The sequence below is a fragment of the Vipera berus genome, assembly GCF_964194415.1.
Source record: "Vipera berus genome assembly, chromosome: Z".
In the NCBI taxonomy this organism is placed as follows: domain Eukaryota; kingdom Metazoa; phylum Chordata; class Lepidosauria; order Squamata; family Viperidae; genus Vipera; species Vipera berus.
The window spans coordinates 17,979,413-17,998,660 of record NC_138205.1 but is presented as its reverse complement, the minus strand read 5'-3'; the positions used below and the strand labels follow the sequence as shown (position 1 = coordinate 17,998,660).

The window sequence follows — 19,248 nt, the reverse complement described above, 5'->3', positions numbered from 1 at the left end:
CAAGCACCCTGCTTCGAAAATAAATCAGGGCTTTCTCCACTTTCTCCAAGGGACATCTTAACTTTTTTTGTAGGACTTCAAAATAATAAACCAGACCAGGACAATTCATTGCCTCAGTCAACCCCATCAAGCCCATGCATGAAGAAGAGAGCAAAAGGATTTGATACGTTTGCCCACGATAAACAACCACCGGCACACGGAGAAGATTTACAAGCCTGTTGGAAGCAAACCAGGTTCCACAGAGCGGTGGGGCAGAGCTCTTCCATGCCCAACAGGGGGTGCTGTGGGAATGGGCAGCTGGCGCAAGAGGCCCCCCCCCGGTTCCTGAAAGGGTCCAATTTAAGCGTCTGCTTTTTTAAGAGCACCATACCCCTGCACACAAACACATCCAGACTGTCTATCAACCTCACAGCTTAAAATAACCCTCGCTGCCTGGAGGATGGCTGAGGAACACTAACAGGTGCTCTGTAGGCTTGCCAAGGCACCAGGGTGGCTGAGGTAGCCGCTGTGCTCCTTGCCAAGTTGGGGGCACTGCCTCGAAAACACAGGGGCGCGGGGAGAGCGCTCGACAACTTTTCAGCACTGCTTGCAGTGTGTTGACCTAGATAAAACTCAGAAAAAGCTGGGCAACAAACCCAAGCACAAAACCTGGCTCAGAGCTTGGGTGTTTACGGGCAGCAGACAAGCTAGCTTTTATTTATTTTTATTATTTTTTTCCGGGCAAAATAGATTCCCTAAACAAGCAGGGATCAGGAAAAGGGGCAATGATGTGGCCCAACCTTTTCCTTCAGGACCGGGAGCAGCGCATGACCGTGCACAGGAGGGGAGAGACCCAACGGCAGAAAGTTCTGGCGGACGAGCAGGAAGGCAAGATCAAGCTGGCATTCTTTGTGGCCATTGTGGGGATGACCCTGACGGTGCTGGCGGTGGGCACAGAATTCTGGGTGGAACTGAACACCTACAAGCAGAACCATTCCGCCATCTGCGAGGCCGCCCACTTAGGCTTGTGGAAATTCTGCTATAAGAAACTCTGGGTCTACGATGTGGGAGAAGAGAGAGACACCTGCGGGCCTGCGGAGCTACCTGGTGGTAAGAGTGCTTTGCATTAATAATAATAATAATAATAATAATAATAATAATAATAATAATAATAATAATAATAATAATAATAATAATAATAATAATAATAATAGAATTGGAAGGGACCTTAGAGGTCTTCTAGTCCAACCCCTTGCTCAGGCAGGAAACCTTATACCATTTCAGACAAATGATTGTCCAGTCTCTTCTTAAAAACTTCCAGTGTTGGAAGTATTTGCTCTTCTTCTCTTTGGTAAATTCTTCTAAATATGTTCTCCAACTCTGTTTGGAATAGTCAACTTTGTAGACCTCTTTAGTGTCTTCTGCTGGTCTCCTTCAACTCCACGTCCCGTTGCTGCTGCTTCATACAAAGACCTTTGCTGCTGCAAGGAGCTTTTCCCTGTGTTGCAGGAAATGTGCCTGGAGGTAGGATGGATGAGGCCAGTCCTGGAGAAGATAGGTGGGTTTGCTGCCCTTCTCACCTCCCCAGAAAACCCAACCCAACTTTCCACACAGGTTATTTCTGTCACACACACACACACACACACACACACACGTAATTGGAAAGACTTTGCGCTTCTGTAGCCATTCACCGTCTACTACTCCATCACCAGTGGAGTCCCCTTAGCCAACCAAACAGCTGCTACTCCTGAGTGGTGCCCTCCTCATAACTGTTATGCCACCTGGCAATTTATGAAGATGTTGCTGCCACTCAGGGGAGAATCGTGCAGCTGAAGAGAAATGTGCACGGGGAAGAGACTGTGTGTGAAGCCTTCACACACACAGTTTGTGGGCACTGATGTCACACAAAATTCCTTACAGTGTTTTTACGTGGAAGCATAACGTGTGCGTCTTGCATAGAATCATAAGGCATGGCCCAGGCAAGGCGATGGGGGCAATTTGAAAATAAGGTTTTAGTAGCCATCACTGAATCTGGGGCTCTTCTCCTTAATGTAATGGAATCACTGCAGGGCTTACTAAATTACACTTTTCAGCAGTTCCAGCTAGCAAGACCAGGGGAGAAGGGCGTTGTTGCACTCCCGTCTTGACAGTAATGCTAATTTTCCTGCTTAGACATATTCACTCTCCTCATTTATTCACAACCCCCAAACTGATGCACGGCATCTGTCTCTCCTCTCTTTCTCCCCCTCCCTTCCGTTCCACATATATACCAAGGCTGCTTATAATCAAGGCTCATGACTTCAGGCTTGGCGTCTTTTTGCAATGATAGGCGAAGAACTGTTGTGAAGAATTGCTGAAGTGTTTATTCCCTTTGACTAATGATGGGTGACTAAGGCCCTGCTAGCACATTTTGCAGGACCCACTTTCCACAAGCGCATTCCCTCTTTGAATGGAGAATTGCCTTAACAACAGCCTTCTACATCTGGATGGACTAGAGCCAGTTGCCCTGTTGTCTGGAGGATTGTAGGAGTTGTTCTCCCAATGCATCAGGAGGCCACTGAATTGGTAAAAATGATTGTTTAAAAAAGGACAGCATCAGTTCATGAGTGTCTGAATTCAGCCCCCCTTATAGGGCCCCAGGAAACAAATCTTCCTGATTAGCACATTTTTCTTTGATCCCATCTATCCACCTCATCATTTCCCCCAAACCTTTATTCCATTCCGTCATCAGCCTCATCAGACACCCCACGTATTTTACTATCTTAAGCAATCAGTCTTTGTTTAATTCAGGATTGAGTGGTGGGGTTCTCCGTGCAATCACTCTGTTCTATCTGAAGGCACATATCATGGTTCTTTTGTACTTTTTAAATGTCCAGCTCTCATCGTCATACATACCGGTAATTACTGGAAGAACTTAACGTGGTCCTCAACTTAAAACCATTTGTTTAGTGACTGTTCAAAGTTACCATGGCACTGAAAAAGGGACCATTATGACCACTGTTCACACTGATGACGGTTGCAGCATCCATGTGGTCACATGATCAAAATTCCACCCCTGGAATACTGCATCCAGTTTTGGTCACCACGATGTAAAAAAGATGTCGAGACTCTAGAAAGGGTACAGAGAAGAGCAACAAAGATGATTGGGGGACTGGAGGCTAAAACATATAGGGAACGGTTGCTGGAATTGGGTATGTGTAGTTTAACGAAGAGAAGGGCGAGGGGTGACATGATAGCAGTGTTCCAATATCTCAAGGGCTGCCACAAAGAAGACGGAGTCAAGCTGTTCTCCAGAGCACCTGAGAGCAGGACAAGAAGCAACGGATGGAAACTAACCAAGGAGAGAAGCAACCTAGAACTAAGGAGAAACTTCCTGATGGTTAGAACAATTAACCAGTGGAACAACCTGCCTCCAGAAGTGGTGAATGCTCCAACACTGGAAGTTTTTAAGAAGAGACTGGACAGCCATTTGCCTGAAATGGTATAGGGTTTCCTGCCTGAGCAGGGGGTTGGACTAGATAACCTCCAAGGTCCCTTCCAACTTATTATTATTATTATTATTATTATTATTATTATTATTATTATTATTATTATTATTATTATTATTATTATTATTATTATTATTATTATTATTATTATTATTATTATTATTATTATTATTATTATTATTATTACGGTGGGCAGTGGTGGGATTCAAATATGTGAACAACTGGTTCTCTGTGTGGATGCCGCTTTCCGGAAGTCCATTCTGGGCCTGGGCAACAAAAAATTAGCTCCCGGTTAGCTGCCGAAGTGGTGCGAACCGGCTGAATCCCACAAATCATCCTGGGGTCATATGATCACTTTTTGCAATCTTCTGACAAACAAAGTCAATGGGGAAAGAGAAAAGTGTCCTTCCTGTCTCTCCTCCCCTCCGCACAAAGGCATTGAGAGAGAATTGTTCACGCTGTGGTTCAGTATTTCAAGGTGCAGATTTTCTTGCAAGATCACACAAATTGGCCCCAGCTAAAATCTGGCTCAGTGGGTTAGGACGCTGAGCTTGTCGATCAGAAGGTCGGCAGTTTGGCGGATCGAATCCCGAGTGCCGCGTAATGGAGTGAGCGCCTGTTACTCGTCCCAGCTTCTGCCAACCTAGCAGTTCGAAAGCACGTAAAAATGCAAGTAGAAAAATAGGGACCACTACGGTGGGAAGGTAACAGCGTTCCATGCGCCTTTGGCGTCTAGTCATGCAGGCCACATGACCACGGAGACTTCCTCGGACAAGCGCTGACTCTTCGGCTTTGAAACGGAGATGAGCACCGGCCCCTAGAGTCGGAAACGACTAGCACGCATGTGCGGGGGAACCTTTACCTTTTATATAGATAGGCAAAGGGACATGGTGGCTCAGTGGGCTAGGACGCTGAGCTTGTCAATCAGAAGGTCGGCAGTTTGGCGGATCGAATCCCAAGTGCCGCGTAACGGAGTGAGCGCCTGTTACTCATCCCAGCTTCTGCCAACCTAGCAGTTCGAAAGCACGTAAAAACGCAAGTAGAAAAATAGGGACCACTACGGTGGGAAGGTAACAGCGTTCTGTGCACCTTTGGCATCTAGTCATGCCGGCCACATGAACACGGAGACGTCCTCGGACAAGCGCTGGCCCTTCGGCTTTGAAACGGAGATGAGCACCGGCCCCTAGAGTTGGAAACGACTAGCATGCGTGTGCGGGGGAACCTGTACCTTTACGTAAAATCTCCTTTTATAATCCAAGCGCATTTTCTCTTTGCTTTACTGTTTGCTCAGACATTGTGAGTTTTTAGAGATAGCTAATGCTTGCAGTTGCTTGGCTTTGATTTCTAAATTTCATTTGAAGCACAACAGAAATTCCTAGGGTTCTCCAGCTGGGGTAGATATTAAGAGACAAGATTATCTTGGAGTATTTCAAGCGTTGAAGGAACAGGTGTTGTCAGGGCTAAAACTTCTTAATTGCATCTGCTATTTCAGAAATGCTGACACTTATAAATTTTCAGTTATGTACCATTTCATTTATATCCCATCTTTTCTCTAGGAATTTTGCGATTACGCATGTTGGCTGGGTTGCATCAGGCTAGCCCTGTCATTAAGCCGAGTCAAAGTATCATCTTTAGTATACATATCCTTTGTCTAATCCCTGGACTAATACTAACGTTATCACTTTCAACAGTTTTTAATTTTGGATGTTGATGAGCTGTCACAGCAAAAGATTTTTTTTTAAAAAGCCATGCATCTCCCATCTCAATTTATAATCTCTGCCATCAATGCCAAATTCAAAGGGAAGAGGAGAAATCAAGAACTTAAGATGCAATTATATTTATCATTCCAAATCTATCATCCCATACTTAACAACTAAAGCCAGGCCAAATATTTAAGCTTATTCTGAAAGGTTTCCTGTTTTTTAAGGACTAGTTTTTTATACTTTATGTCAGAGGTCTTCAAACTTGGCCCTTTTATGGCTTATGGACTTCAACTCCCAAAATTCCTCAGCCAGTGCCTGGCTGAGGAATTGTGGGAGTTGAAGTCCACAAGTCATAAAAGGGCCAAGTTTGAAGACCCCTGCTTTATGTGCTACTGAATTTGCAAAATTAACTCAGTCTGTGTGGCTTGCAAATTATTGGGAGCATGGAGTTAAAGTGGGTGAGTTTCCTTCAGTAGTGTGGAAAATGTAAGGCCTCTCTTGGGTTAAGTTTGACTTGGTAGCCTTACCCATTTAGTTTCCACGTACACAGAACTGGTTTACCTCTGCCTTTCTCTAGGACATGTTTTTAACTTCCTTTAATTAACAGTTTCTGCTTTACTTCTAAACCCCTGAGATCAACTACTATTTGAGATTTTCTCTCACATTAGAATGCTTTCTTTGGAGAGTTTAATGCAGACAGAGATTGTGTGGAGGTGATGCTGAATGATTTGTCTTGGACTAGCTTGAGTTATCCTCACATCACAAAAGCACAAAGCAGGTCTCTAGTGTTACAGGTAGTCCTCAACTTTCAACCATTTGTTTAGTGATCATTTGCAGTTACAACAGCACTGCAAAAAAGTGATATGACTGGTTTTCACACTTACAACCGTTGCTGCATCCGCATGGTCACATGATCAAAATTTTGGCACTTGGCAACTGCAACTGGTATTTATGACACTTGCATTGTCCCAGGGTTCCTGCGATCACCATTTGTAACCTTCCCAGCTGGCTTCTGACAAGCAAAGTCAATGGGGGAAACCAAATTTGCTTAATAACCACATGATTCACTTAACACCCTCCTCTCTGTGGCAGCCCCTGAGATACTGGAACACTGCTATCATGTCACCCATCGCCCTTCTCTTTGTTAAACTACACATACCCAATTCCACCAACTGTTCCTTATATGTTTTAGCCTCCAGCCCCCTAATCATCTTTGTTGCTCTTCTCTGCACTCTTTCTAGAGTCTCAACATCTTTTTTACATCGTGGTGACCAAAACTGGATGCAGTATTCCAGGTGTGGCCTTACCAAGGCATTGTAAAGTGGTATTAACACTTCACGTGATCTTGATTCTATCCCTCGGTTAATGCAGCCTAGCACTGTGTTGGCTTTTTTGGCAGCTGCAGCACACTGCTGGCTCATATTTGAAGTGACTGTCTACTAGGACTCCAAGATCCCTCTCACAGTCACTACTATTGAGCAAGGTACCACCTATACTATACCTGTGCATTTGGTTTTTCTAGCCTAAATGTAGAACCTTACTTTTTTCACCATTGAATTTCATTGGTGATGCCCAATAAAATAAATAAAAAATAAAATAAATAAATAAATTCCACAAAATCTTTACTACATGAAGTCCTCAACTAACTACGTTCTTTTAGCAACCGTTTGAAGTTACAATAGCACTGAAAAAGTGACTTATAATTGGTCTTCATCCTTACAACCGTTGCGGCATCCCCAGGGTCATGGGATCAAAATTCAGGTGCTTGGCAACTGGCGTGTATTTACGATGGCTGCAGCATCCCAGGGTCATGTGCTCATCATTTGTGACCTTGCCAGCCAACTTCTGACAACCAAAGTCAATGGGGAGGAGGGAGGGAAAGCTGGATTTGTTTAACGACCACATGATTCACTTAGCAACTGCAATGGTTCAGTAAACAACTATGGCAAAAGTCATAAAATCAGGCACAACTCATTAAACAACTGCCTTAGCATAGGAAATCCCGATCTCCATTGTGGCCATAAATCGAGGACTACCTGTATTGCATATTGCCAGTTTTCTCCTGCATGCACACACAGCAGTGTTTCTGTCTGAATGCACTATAATGTGCTCAGCTTAAAGCAAAAGATTTGCATGAAGCTCCCCCTCTACCCTCACCCAAACCCCTCTAGGCCTGGTTTCCTTCCTCTGTTTTGAGTTAGATGATAAGTTATTCATCTTCCATTTTAAATTCCCTACACAATGAAGCCGACTTCTAACAAAAGGCTGCTTAGCTGTGCTGATGTTCCCCCCCCCCTCTCTTTCTGCAAAGAAATGCAGCTGTGGGGGCGTTTCAGTTTGGTTAGAGCAGCTGTGCTCCCTTTGTTCTTCTTTCCGGATCAAAGTCTTATCCTCCAGTTCTACTTGTTGCCCCACACTTGGCATATGTGCGGCAGTTATCCCAGATCCAAAGCTGCACACTAAAATTTCACACCATCCTGCCCCGCCACGAAAGAAGCCGATTCCTCCGCTGGCCGCAAGGAATGTGACACTGACGCGCTGAGTGTAGGTGATGCTGGCGTTCACCCACCAACTACGAAAAATCCCCCCTACTGATTTTGGCTGATCAAAATCGCATTGAAATACAGGCAGTCCTCGACTTATGACTACAGTTAGGACCAGAATTTCTGGTGCTAAGCAAGCCAGCTTTAAAGTGAGTCAGGCCCAATTTGACAATCGTGTTTGGCAGAGTCCTTAAGCAGTTGTGAAGTGAATTCTGCGGTTGTTAAGGGGATCCAGCTTTCCCCATTGACTTTGCTTGTTGGAAGCCAGTTCGGAAGATCGTAAATGGCCATCACATGACTCAGGGATGCTGCAAGCCTTGGAAATGCATGCCAGTTGCCTAGTGCCCAAATTTTGACCACATGACCATGAAGATCTGCAACAGTCATGAGTCCAAGAACCAGTCATAAATCATTTTTTTCAGTGCCATTGCAACTTTAACAGGTAGCTAAACAAATAGTTGTAAGTCAAGGACTCACTGTGCCACAGTTGGTCAAGTCTTTTGATTCAGTCCCCTTGCCAAGTGCTGAATGAAGCAATGAGAGACAATCATACATGAGCGAGCTTGTGGACTGTATCAGGGCAGAAATGTATCCTTCCCTATGGAGCAATTGCCGTAATATCAGCAACACAGGTAGTCCTCCACTTATGACCACAATTGAGCCCAACATTTCTGTTACTAAGCAAAACATTTGTTAAGTGAGTTTTGCCCCATTTTACAACCTTTCTTGCCATAGTTCTTAAGTGAATCACTCCAGTTGTTAAGTTAGTAACACAGTTATTAAGTGGTTTCCCCATTGACGTTGCTTGTCAGAAGGTTGCAAAAGGTGATCGCCTGACCCCAGGACACTGCAACCGTCACAAATATGAACCAATTGCTACGTGCCTGAATTTTGATCACATGACCATGGGGGGGTGTGCTGCAATAGCAATAGCAATAGCGTTGAGACTTATATACTGCTTCACAGTGCTTTACAGCCCCCTCGAAGTGGTTTACAGGGTCAGCCTATTTCCCCCAACAATCTGGATCCTCATTTCACTGACCTCAGGAGGGAAGGCTGAGTCAACCTTGAGCAGGTGATTATCGAACTGCTGGCAGTCGGCAGTCAGCAGAAGTAGCCTGCAGTACTGCATTCTAACCACTGCGTCACCATGGCAATCATTGTGTGAAAAACGGTCATACGTCATTTTTTTAGTGCTGTTGTTTTAACTTCGAAAAGTCACTAAACGAACTGTTGTAAGTTGAGGACTACCTGTATTTACATCGTCTCAAGCTGAATGTCAGAAAATTTTAAAAGGGCAGGTGTGCCGAGTCAGATACATGGTCTTATTATTTCCTTAAGAACTAAGTTCTGATTTTTCCATTATGTCCAGGGGCCACAACCACACAATCATGGCCCATTCCTTTTAGTACTACAATGCAAATTTTAAAAAAGGGTGGAGCTTTAATTGTGTGGACCAAAGCCCCACCCCTTTTCAATATACATCATATGCGCTGCACATCTCCAAAGGGGAGGGGCTTTGATAGCACAGCTGTGGCCACCATCTTGACTTTAGTCACAAATACCCCTTCCAGGGATGCCTTGTAGAAGATCGAACCTTCCTCATTTCAGCCAAGATTGCTAAAGTTTTTATATAATTTTTCTCTTCTTCATCCTCTGTGTGGTTGTGGCCACCACCTTGATTTTTTTGATACAGCCCTTGTGGGCATCCCGTCATCTTGTTAAACTAACATTTCTTCATCATGGTCTGTTTAGGTGGTGTAGAAATATTCTAAATTGTATACTGACTTTAGTTAGAGGCCTGTTCCAAAAGCATCATCAGCACGGCAAAAGTTAGATTAGATTTCATATAATTTTATTTACAAATGAATACTTTTGAGTTAAACCATAAATTCCTCTCAGGGAAAAAAATTACAATTTGATTATCTTGAGGTTGAAATGTCACCAAACGTACACAGGTTGCCCTGTTTATCCTTGAGCCTGAAGTGGTGCAAACCTTTTTCTTGAATCAATAATTTTATTCATGGTTACCTAGGTTCACCAAAAGATTTAAAAAATATTTTATCAACCACATTCACAGGATGCCCAGAACTAAAAACAAACCTTGATATTCTCTTACACAATGTGTAAAGCCAGCTTGTGCTGCCCAGACACACCAGAAAATCTTTGGGGCTAGTCCTAGGTTATTGAGAAAATCTTTTGTTTTTCTCTCACACCCAAACTCTCTTTCTACTGTTTCCTCACTGAAGAGCAACTTTTAAATTGCTTCTGTGCAGAATGGTTGTAAACTGAGTGTAACTGGGTGGGGGAAAAGAATTTAGGAAGAAACCTTTGATGCGGTAATGATGAGCATCAAGACAGTGTTCAGCTTCCCCCTGTAGCACATTCATAAGTGCTAAATTGGCAATCTTACAAACTAGAAAGTATTTTGAGTGCCAGACTAGCAACCAAAACAGGAAGAAATGTTAAAAAAAAACCTTGGAAAAAAAGAAAGATGAAGCAACAGTGAAATAATTAGCTTCAGAGGCTTAGTACAGTATGTGAGGAATTATGACAAAGAATGATCTCACGGCCTATCCTTGATGATGTTACCTGGTTTGGGTAATGAAACGTCTGCAAGAAAACAACCAAGCTCAGAGAACACCAAGCAACACTCGTTTCAACCCTGAGCTACAAATATTCTCCTTTATTGGTATCTCTCATTTCTATCCTAATCTGTTTTGAGAAGTTTGGTGGTTGGAAATTTGGGCCAGATCTATCTTTTCCCATCTGTGGTAAGACTGAGGTAAAATGATCCAGGTTCATGAAACACATAGAGTGAAATATTTATTACCTACCTCTCTCTGTATGACACAGTGGGAGAAAATACAGTTAGTTCTTGACTTATGACCATAACTGAGCCCAAAATTTATGTTGCTAAGAGAGACAGTTATTACGTTTGCCCCATTTTACAACCTTTCTTGCCACAATTAAGTGAATCCCTTCAGTTGTTGAGTTAGTAATACGGCTGTTAAGTGAATCTGGCTTCCCCATTGACTTTTTTTTTAAAATTCCATTTATATCCCGCCCTTCTCCGAAGACTCAGGGCGGCTTACAAGCTTAGCAGTGCTTGTCAGAAGGTGGCAAAAGCTGATCACATGATCCTGGGACGCTGCAACCGTCGTAAATATGAGCCAGCAGCCAAAAGTTTGAATTTTGATCATGTGACCATGGGGACGCTGCAACGGTCATAAGTGTGAAAAAAACAGTCATGTGTCACTTTTTTCAGTGCCATTGTAACCTCAAATGGTCACCAAACGAACTATTGTAATTTGGGGACTAGCTGTAATTCAACAAAAGAGAACATTTATCTACGGTGGCAGCTCATCTGTGCAACCTTCTTCCTTGTATCTATCTGAGATCCTCCTGAAGCACCAATAGGAAAAAAAATCTTTTGAAGTGGCTACATTGATGCATTTAGTTCTGCAAAGTTAATGCTTAACTTCACCCACTCCCCAAATTGTTAACATGTACGAAACGTGAAAGAGCCAATTTTGTGTAGCAGTTAAAAGCATCAGGCTAGAAAATGGGAAACGTTGAGTTCTAATCTGTCTTAAGCACTTCGCTCCTCCAGCCCTTTGTTGCCCATTTCCAGATGTGACTGACAATTGTCTGTTGTCTAAAGGCAAGGCTAGCGATGGCCATGGGAATGGGACCCTGCATTGCAGCTCCATAAACGGTCCCACAACACAGGTCTGGCAAGACACTCTGGACAGAAGCCGCTATACTGTATACTAACCTTTGTACAAAAGTGAAGGTTGCTCGGAGCCTTGGAAATGAAAGTGTGAAAGTTATATCTGGATACATTCCAGTTTAGAAATGGGGCTGCTGGTATTGACAACGGGAGCAGTGGCTGACCAGATGGCTGTGGCGGAGAACGGACAGTCCATCAAACTGAAATTAGATGCCTGACTGAAGGTCTCAGCAGATACCATGCTCAATTTAATTCTCCCCTCCAAGTTGATGCTATACTTCTATTCCCCATTCACTTTTTTATGCACAAATGATAGCCAACGGGCACAATTTGGTCTGGCTTCACTCCTGACCTCTCTCCCGGGGGAGGCGTAATAATCTCGGGCCAGCCTTATGACTTGGAATGATGGATGGACACACAGGCATTTTCAAACCAATTAGCCCTCAACATCTCTATTTCAAGAATGAAATGTTGGAGAGAGATATTTCTAGACATCAGATTCAGATCTGTCTGGAAAGAAACGCCATCTGATCTGGGTATCCATGGCTCAGACCTCTGGCGTCTGGAAGAATTGCATTCTGCACCTGGACCAGGAAACGCCCATTCCTCTGACTGAATTGTTTAGATATGAGACAAGACATTGGCCCCCTTCTCACAGCAGGCTAAGTTTATTGTGGAGCCCTTGTTGCTGTCTGAGCTTGTTTGTATGCTTGGAGATATTTCATTACCCCACTAGGTAATGTCATCAGTGCTAAAGAGTGTGGGTTTTGCTCCCTGTTTATGCACAGTAGCGTGCCTTCTCAGTGTCGGTGGAGTTGTGGTTTTCTTCTTGGTAGACACATACGGTAGAGATAAGTCACATTTTCATGCCATTCAAAAGAGACAACAGCAAAGCTAAGAAGGAAAGGAGAAGAGCAGAACGTATCTTATGCCCAGGCCAGCAGCGGTTAATACCAGATAATCAAGCGGAGAACAATACCCTAATCAAGGTTGCAGGGACGGGGATGTGCTCATTCTGTAATGGCTGTTTCTGGCTCCCGTGAGGGTGTCCCTTTCTTCTGACCACTAAGTGCTTCCCTCAGCTTACACGTTGGCTTCGATTTCAGATAGTCCTTGACTTGGTTTTTTTTTTATTAAAGAGTTTTACAAAAACAAAATTTTACAATATATCCCCAAATCCCTCCCACCCCAAACCCGCCCACTTCCCCCCCCACTTCCCAGAGCTAAATACAGGATTATAGTTACAATAATCATATTCTAAATAAAAATTGTGCATAATATACAATTAACCAAATTCATAATATGCTTTAACTCCCTTTAATATAACTACAAACAACGTGCCAATAACAATATCCCACTAAAATCTACTCATAAGCTAAATGGAACTTTTTAGTGCCATATTTGTTCTGAATATAATTTATCCATCTCCTCCAAACTGAAATATATCTTTCCTGTGAATGATCTTTCAAATAAGCAGAAATCTTAGACATTTCTGCAAGATTCGAAACTTTAAACACCCATTCTTCTATAGTGGGCAAACTATCCTTCTTCCAATATTGTCCCACCAGTAACCGTGCTGCTGTTATCATGTTCAACATCAAGTTAGTTTCTTTAACATCACAATCTACAACAATACCCAATAGAAACAATTGCGGAGAAAACTTTATCTTTCTCTTAAAAATCTTTTGAATGTTCCACCAAATTTTAATCCAAAAAGCTTTTATATTTCTACAAGTAGACTTGTAGAGATAGTCCTTGACTTGTGACCATCATTGGGATTAAAAAAAATTCATCATAATTAGCAGTGTGGTCATTAAGTGAGATATCACATGCTTGCACCTGATTTCATGACCTTTTTTGCTGCACTTCTTAAGCAAGACATCACACTGTCTTGATTAGTAAACCTTGCTGTTGGCTTCCCCATTGACTTTAGTTATCAGAAGCCAACTGGGAAGGTCAGAAATGGCAATCACGTGACTCCGGGACACTGCAATCATTATAAATAGATGCTGGCTGCCAAACATGCAAATTGCAATCAAATGAGCATGGGGATGCTGCAATAGTTGTGAGGACCAGTCATGAGTCATTTTTTTTCAGCACTGTCATCCCTTCGAATGGTTGCTAAAAGAATGGCCATAAATTGAGAACTATCTGTATTAAAGAGATGGGATTCCTGACTCCTGGAAATGCTTCTGCCTAACTGGATATATATGAGTTTAGTGCTCTTTTCAAAGGTGGACAACTTGCTTTTCAAAAATGTTTAGCAATATAGTAGTGACTGTGAGAGGGATCTCGGAGTCTTAGTAGAGAATCACTTAAATGTGAGCCAGCCGTGTGCTGCAGCTGCCAAAAAAACCAACACAGTGGTAGGCTGCATTAACAGAGGGATAGAATCAAGATCACGTAAAGCAGACATGTCAAACTCGCGACATCATGTGATATCGCGTGACGTATCGGAGCTTTTTCCCCATTGCCGGCAATGGGGTGGGTACGGTTTTGTCATGATGTGTCTGGCCCGAGGGGCGGAAGTTTTACACCTCTGACGTAAAGTATTAATACCACTTTACAATGCCTTGGTAAGGCCACGCTTGGAATACTGCATCCAGTTTGGGTCACCACGATGTAAAAAAGATGTTGAGACTCTAGAAAGAGTGTAGAGAAGAGCAACAAAGATGATTAGGGGGCTGGAGGCTAAAACATACAGGTGAAAGTCGAAAAATTAGAATATCGTGCAAAAGTTCATTTATTTCAGTAATGCAACTTAAAAGGGGAAACTAATATATGAGATAGACTCATTACATGCAAAGCAAGATAGTTCAAGCTGTGATTTTTCATAATTGTGATGATTATGGCTTACAGCTCATGAAAACCCCAAATCCACAATCTCAGAAAATTAGAATATTGTGAGAAGGTGCAATATTCTAGGCTCAAAGTGTCCCACTCTAATCAGCTAGTTAAGCCATAACACCTGCAAAGGGTTTCTGAGCCTTTAAATGGTCTCTCAGTCTGGTTCAGTAGGAATCACAATCATGGGGAAGAATGCTGACCTGACAGTTGTGCAGAAAACCATCATTGACACCCTCCATAAGGAGGGAAAGCCTCAAAAGGTAATTGCAAAAGAAGATAGATGTTTCCCAAGTGCTGTATCAAAGCACATTAATAGAAAGTTATCTGGAAGGGAAAAGTGTGGAAGAAAAAGTTGCACAAGCAGCAGGGATGACCGCAGCCTGGAGAGGATTGTCAGGAAAAGGCCATTCAAAAGTGTTGGGGACTTTCACAAGGAGTGGATTGAGGCTGGAGTCAGTGCATCAAGAGCCACCACACACAGACGGATCCTGGACAGGGGCTTCAAATGTCGTATTCCTCTTGTCAAGCCGCTCCTGAATAACAAACAACGTCAGAAGCATCTTACCTGGGCTAAAGAAAAACAGACCTGGTCTGTTGCTCAGTGGTCCAAAGTCCTCTTTTCTGATGAGAGCAACTTTTGCATCTCATTTGGAAACCAAGGACCCAGAGTCTGGATTCTGGAGGAAGAATGGAGAGGCACACACTGCAAGATGCTTGAAGTCCAGTGTGAAGTTTCCACAGTCTGTGTTGATTTGGGGAGCCATGTCATCTGCTAGTGTTGGTCCACTGTACTTCATTAAGTCCAGGGTCAACGCAGCCGTCTACCAGGAGATTTTGGAGCACTTCATGCTTCCTTCCGCAGATGAGCTTTACGGGGATGCTGACTTCATTTTCCAGCAGGACTTGGCACCTGCCCACACTGCCAAAAGCACAAAAACCTGGTTCAATGACCGTGGGATTACTGTGCTTGATTGGCCAGCAAACTCACCTGACCTGAACCCCATAGAGAATCTATGGGGCCTTGCCAAGAGAAAGATGAGAGACATGAGACCGAACAATGCAGAAGAGCTGAAGGCCGCTATTGAAGCATCCTGGTCTTCCATAACACCTCAGCAGTGCCACAGACTGATAGCTTCCATGCCATGCCGCATTGAGGCAGTAATTGCTGCAAAAGGGGCCCAAACCAAGTACTCAGTACATATGCATGCTTATACTTTTCAGAGGTCCGATATTGTTCTATGTACACTCCTTGTTTTATTGATTGCATGTAATATTCTAATTTTCTCAGGATTGTGGATTTGGGGTTTTCATGAGCTGTACGCCATAATCATCACAATTATGAAAAATCACAGCTTGAACTATCTTGCTTTGCATGTAATGAGTCTATCTCATATATTAGTTTCCCCTTTTAAGTTGCATTACTGAAATAAATGAACTTTTGCACGATATTCTAATTTTTTGAGTTTCACCTGTATAAAGAACAGTTGCAGGAATTGTGTATGTCTAGTTTTAAAAAAGGAAGGAATCAGGGTGACATAATAGCAGTGTTCCAATACCTCAGGGGCTGCCACACAGAACAGGGAGTCAAGCTATTCTCCAAAGCACCTGAAGGCAGAACAAGAAGTAACAGTTGGAAACTGACCAAAGAGAGAGGCAACTTAGAACTAAGGAGAAATTTCCTGAAGTTAGAACAATTAATCAGTGGGACAATTTGCCTCCAGAAGCTGTGAATGTTCCAGCACTGGAAGTTTTTAAGAAGAGACTGGACAGCCATTTGTCTGAAATGGTATAGGCTTTCCTGCCTGAGCAGGGGGTTGGACTCGATGACCTCCAAGGTCCCTTCCAACTCTGTTATTCTATTAAGTGAATTATGCGATCATTAAGCAAATCCAGCTGTCCCCATTGACTTTGTTTGTTGGACAGTGGCTGGGAAGGTCACAAATGGTGATCGCATGACCTCAGGATGCTGTAACTATCATAAATATTTGCTGGTTGCCAAACATCCAAATCAAAATTTCATGTGACCATGGGGATGCTGCAACAGTTGTAAGTATGACGACTTTTTTTCCGGGCTGTTGTAATGGTGGCTAAATGAATGTTCTAAGTCAAGTGCTACCTATATTCCTTCAGCACTCCGCATAGCTTCAGAAATATATCCGCTAAGTTCCTGCTGCAGGCTACTAGATAATCCTGGATAATAGCCATAGCAATAACACTTACACTTACATACCGCTTCACAGTGCCTTACAGCCCTCTCTACGCGGTTTACAGAGTTGGCATAATCAGGAATAGAGTTTTACAAAAGCTTATCGGTCTCTGGGTTGACAACATGCAGAAAGGCAAGAGAACCAGCTGGAGTCTCTTTTTGTTTCTGTTTTTTTTTTAAAAAAAATTATTATTATTTTACCTTTGTCAAGCAGCTGCTAGCAAAGAAGCTCAACATGCCCAAGGCAATATATCCAGGCCAATTTTTATCTTCCCAGGATTGTGAAGAACAGACATGTCACTATTGAGATATTCTTGGAAACCTCTGAATTATGGAAAGTTCTGGAAACGCAAAAGACTCTGGAGCTGAGGAACACCCATGCATGTATCTCTGGTTCGGTAATGACAATGTGCTTGTTTCTATCAGAGAACTGAAAGACACAAAAGAGCTTTGGAATAATTTAGAGAAAATTTTGCCGTATAAAGACTATTGGCTGTACAGGGTATCTGATGGAAAGCACGTGCTTTTTAAGAATCTCAGGCCACCCAGATTTGATCTAAGAAGGCTCCTTAAAAATTGCAGTGTATGCCTCCCAGCATACACAAAGGACAGCACAGCAGGAGGCTGATGGTGCAGATCAGCAGAGGGGTTGGACAGCTCTGGGCGATAACTGCTCACTCAGGATAAGCCTAATGAGTTAAGCTGTTGACAGTCCCAGGCATGGTCAGCCTGGTGGGAAGCCAGGATCTACACCCATTGTCACCTGCACTGGCAGGAAGCCCAGGTTTGAACTGATTGGATGCCATCCACCTGGGCAGGTAAAAATAGACGCCAGGCTTCCCTGTTTCCCCAGTTCGTTCTGTTCTGAATAAACTCATCGTTACCCCAGCTCTGTGTCCGTCTCTATGTGAAGCACGCGACTTTACAAAAATAATGGCACAGAAGTGCAAGATAAAGTTGTTTTCCTTCAAATGTCTCTGGCCCAACATTTTAAGATGCTGAAATAATAGCATTAATGCTTCAGGATAGCCTGAGTTTGGATCAAGGAAGATCTAAAATACATCTGCAAGAATCCCCAAGGAGAATAGAGAGATTATTTGAACAAACAGAAGCTTCTGGTTTGAAAGCTAGAGAAAAATACTCCTTATCTGCAAGACGCAGAACGTACCACAGGGCATTCTGGGGGAGAAAAGAGGATGAGATAAGCTTCCCTAAAGATACATTATATATGCATAATGGAGCAACAGCTCCAGTGTTTGGGGAAAAAAAATTTTTTGTTGATCTTGATACAGGATACAAAGAGAGACTGAAATGAAAAACAGAAAACAAATATGCTTGCAAAGGATTGGTGAAGCTGAAATAAAATGTGCACTGGCTGATGAATTGGGTTACATGTTAAGGATGTACTACAGCTAGTCCTTGACTTACAACAGTTCATTCAGGGACCATTCGAAATTACAACGGCACTGAAAAAACTGACTTATGAACTGACACACTTACTGTATGACCATTGCAGCATTCCCATGGTCATAAGATCAAAATTTGGATGCTAGGCAACTAGTTCATATTTATGACGGTTGCAGTGTCCCGGGGTCATGTGATCAACTGTTGCGACCTTCTGACAAGGAAAGTCAAAGGGGAAGCCAGATTCATTTAACAACTGGGTTACTAACTTAACAACTGCAATGATTCATTTAACAATTGTGGCAAGAAAGGTCGTAACATGGGGCAAAACATATTTAACAACTGTCTCACTTAGCAACATAAATTTTGGGCTCAATTGTGGTCTTAAATTGAGGACTACCTATACATTTTCCAGATTTGGATTCCAATTTGTTAAATATTAGTGACTTTGTCAGGAAGAAACATAGAGTCGAATTTCTTGCTAAAGATTGTTCAGTAACAGCAAGAAAAGAATCAACAGATGAAAGAAATAGAAGGTGGATGTTTCAATCAGTTCCCTTGGGATTTGCGAATCCTCTAATAAGTGAAAAGCAACAGAGCTTGTACAGCCAACAAAATGTCACAAACAGAGAAACTGCATTGAAAGTCAGCACAAAAAACTAAAATATCAGCATAGATGTAGGAGATGAGTAGGATGAGCTGGAGGGAGGAATCAAGCATGTTATCAGCCTCAAGTCCCTTTGTGTCCAGAAGAGATCTAAGTATGTTGAATTCCTTGAATTCCGTTTACTCTTATCTTCTGCCAATTTGCTTTGACTATTAACAGTTCAGATTCTTATAGAGTGTTAAGTATGCAACAAACCTGCGTTCATTTGAACCGCCTTGTTTCCTGATTTCTTATGCCTGATAATATGGAGTGAATCAGGCAGATATAAATCAAGGAACTCATCACGAATTTCAAAATTGCAAATGTGCCACTCAGCCCATTTGACTTGTCCACCCAAACCACCCAAAATACAGGAATCATGGAAAATAAAGGAAACATGGCCCAAAAGCAATAATAGATGATTGAGAAAATCTGCAGGGACCTCTATACCTATTGTATTAAGTCAAATAGGAAAAATAGACATTTTGTCATTTCCTTGATGGAGCATCATGTTTTTGTGGGTTATAACTAACAAAGCATAAGTTATTCAGTTTGTCACTTATGTGGAAAATACATTTGGAAGAAAACCACAGATTTTGCAGTCCAATAATGGAACAGGATTTGTGAATGGACAGATGTTTGACTATTAAAACAAAAACAAGATTATTCATCAGATCTGTTGTTGTTACACCAGAGTAG

General features: G+C 42.6%; 1 protein-coding gene across 1 annotated transcript in view; it reads left to right on the top strand.

Moving 5' to 3' along the window:
- The first annotated feature begins 559 nt into the window (after positions 1–559).
- LOC308676905 (voltage-dependent calcium channel gamma-6 subunit-like) overlaps positions 560–19,248 on the top strand; it is a 32,623-nt gene continuing 13,934 nt past the window's right edge. The window contains exon 1 of the mRNA XM_081342966.1: positions 560–1,089. Within this exon, the coding sequence (XP_081199092.1) occupies positions 765–1,089 (325 nt within the window). The 5' untranslated portion in view covers positions 560–764. The remainder of the gene's footprint in view (positions 1,090–19,248) is intronic.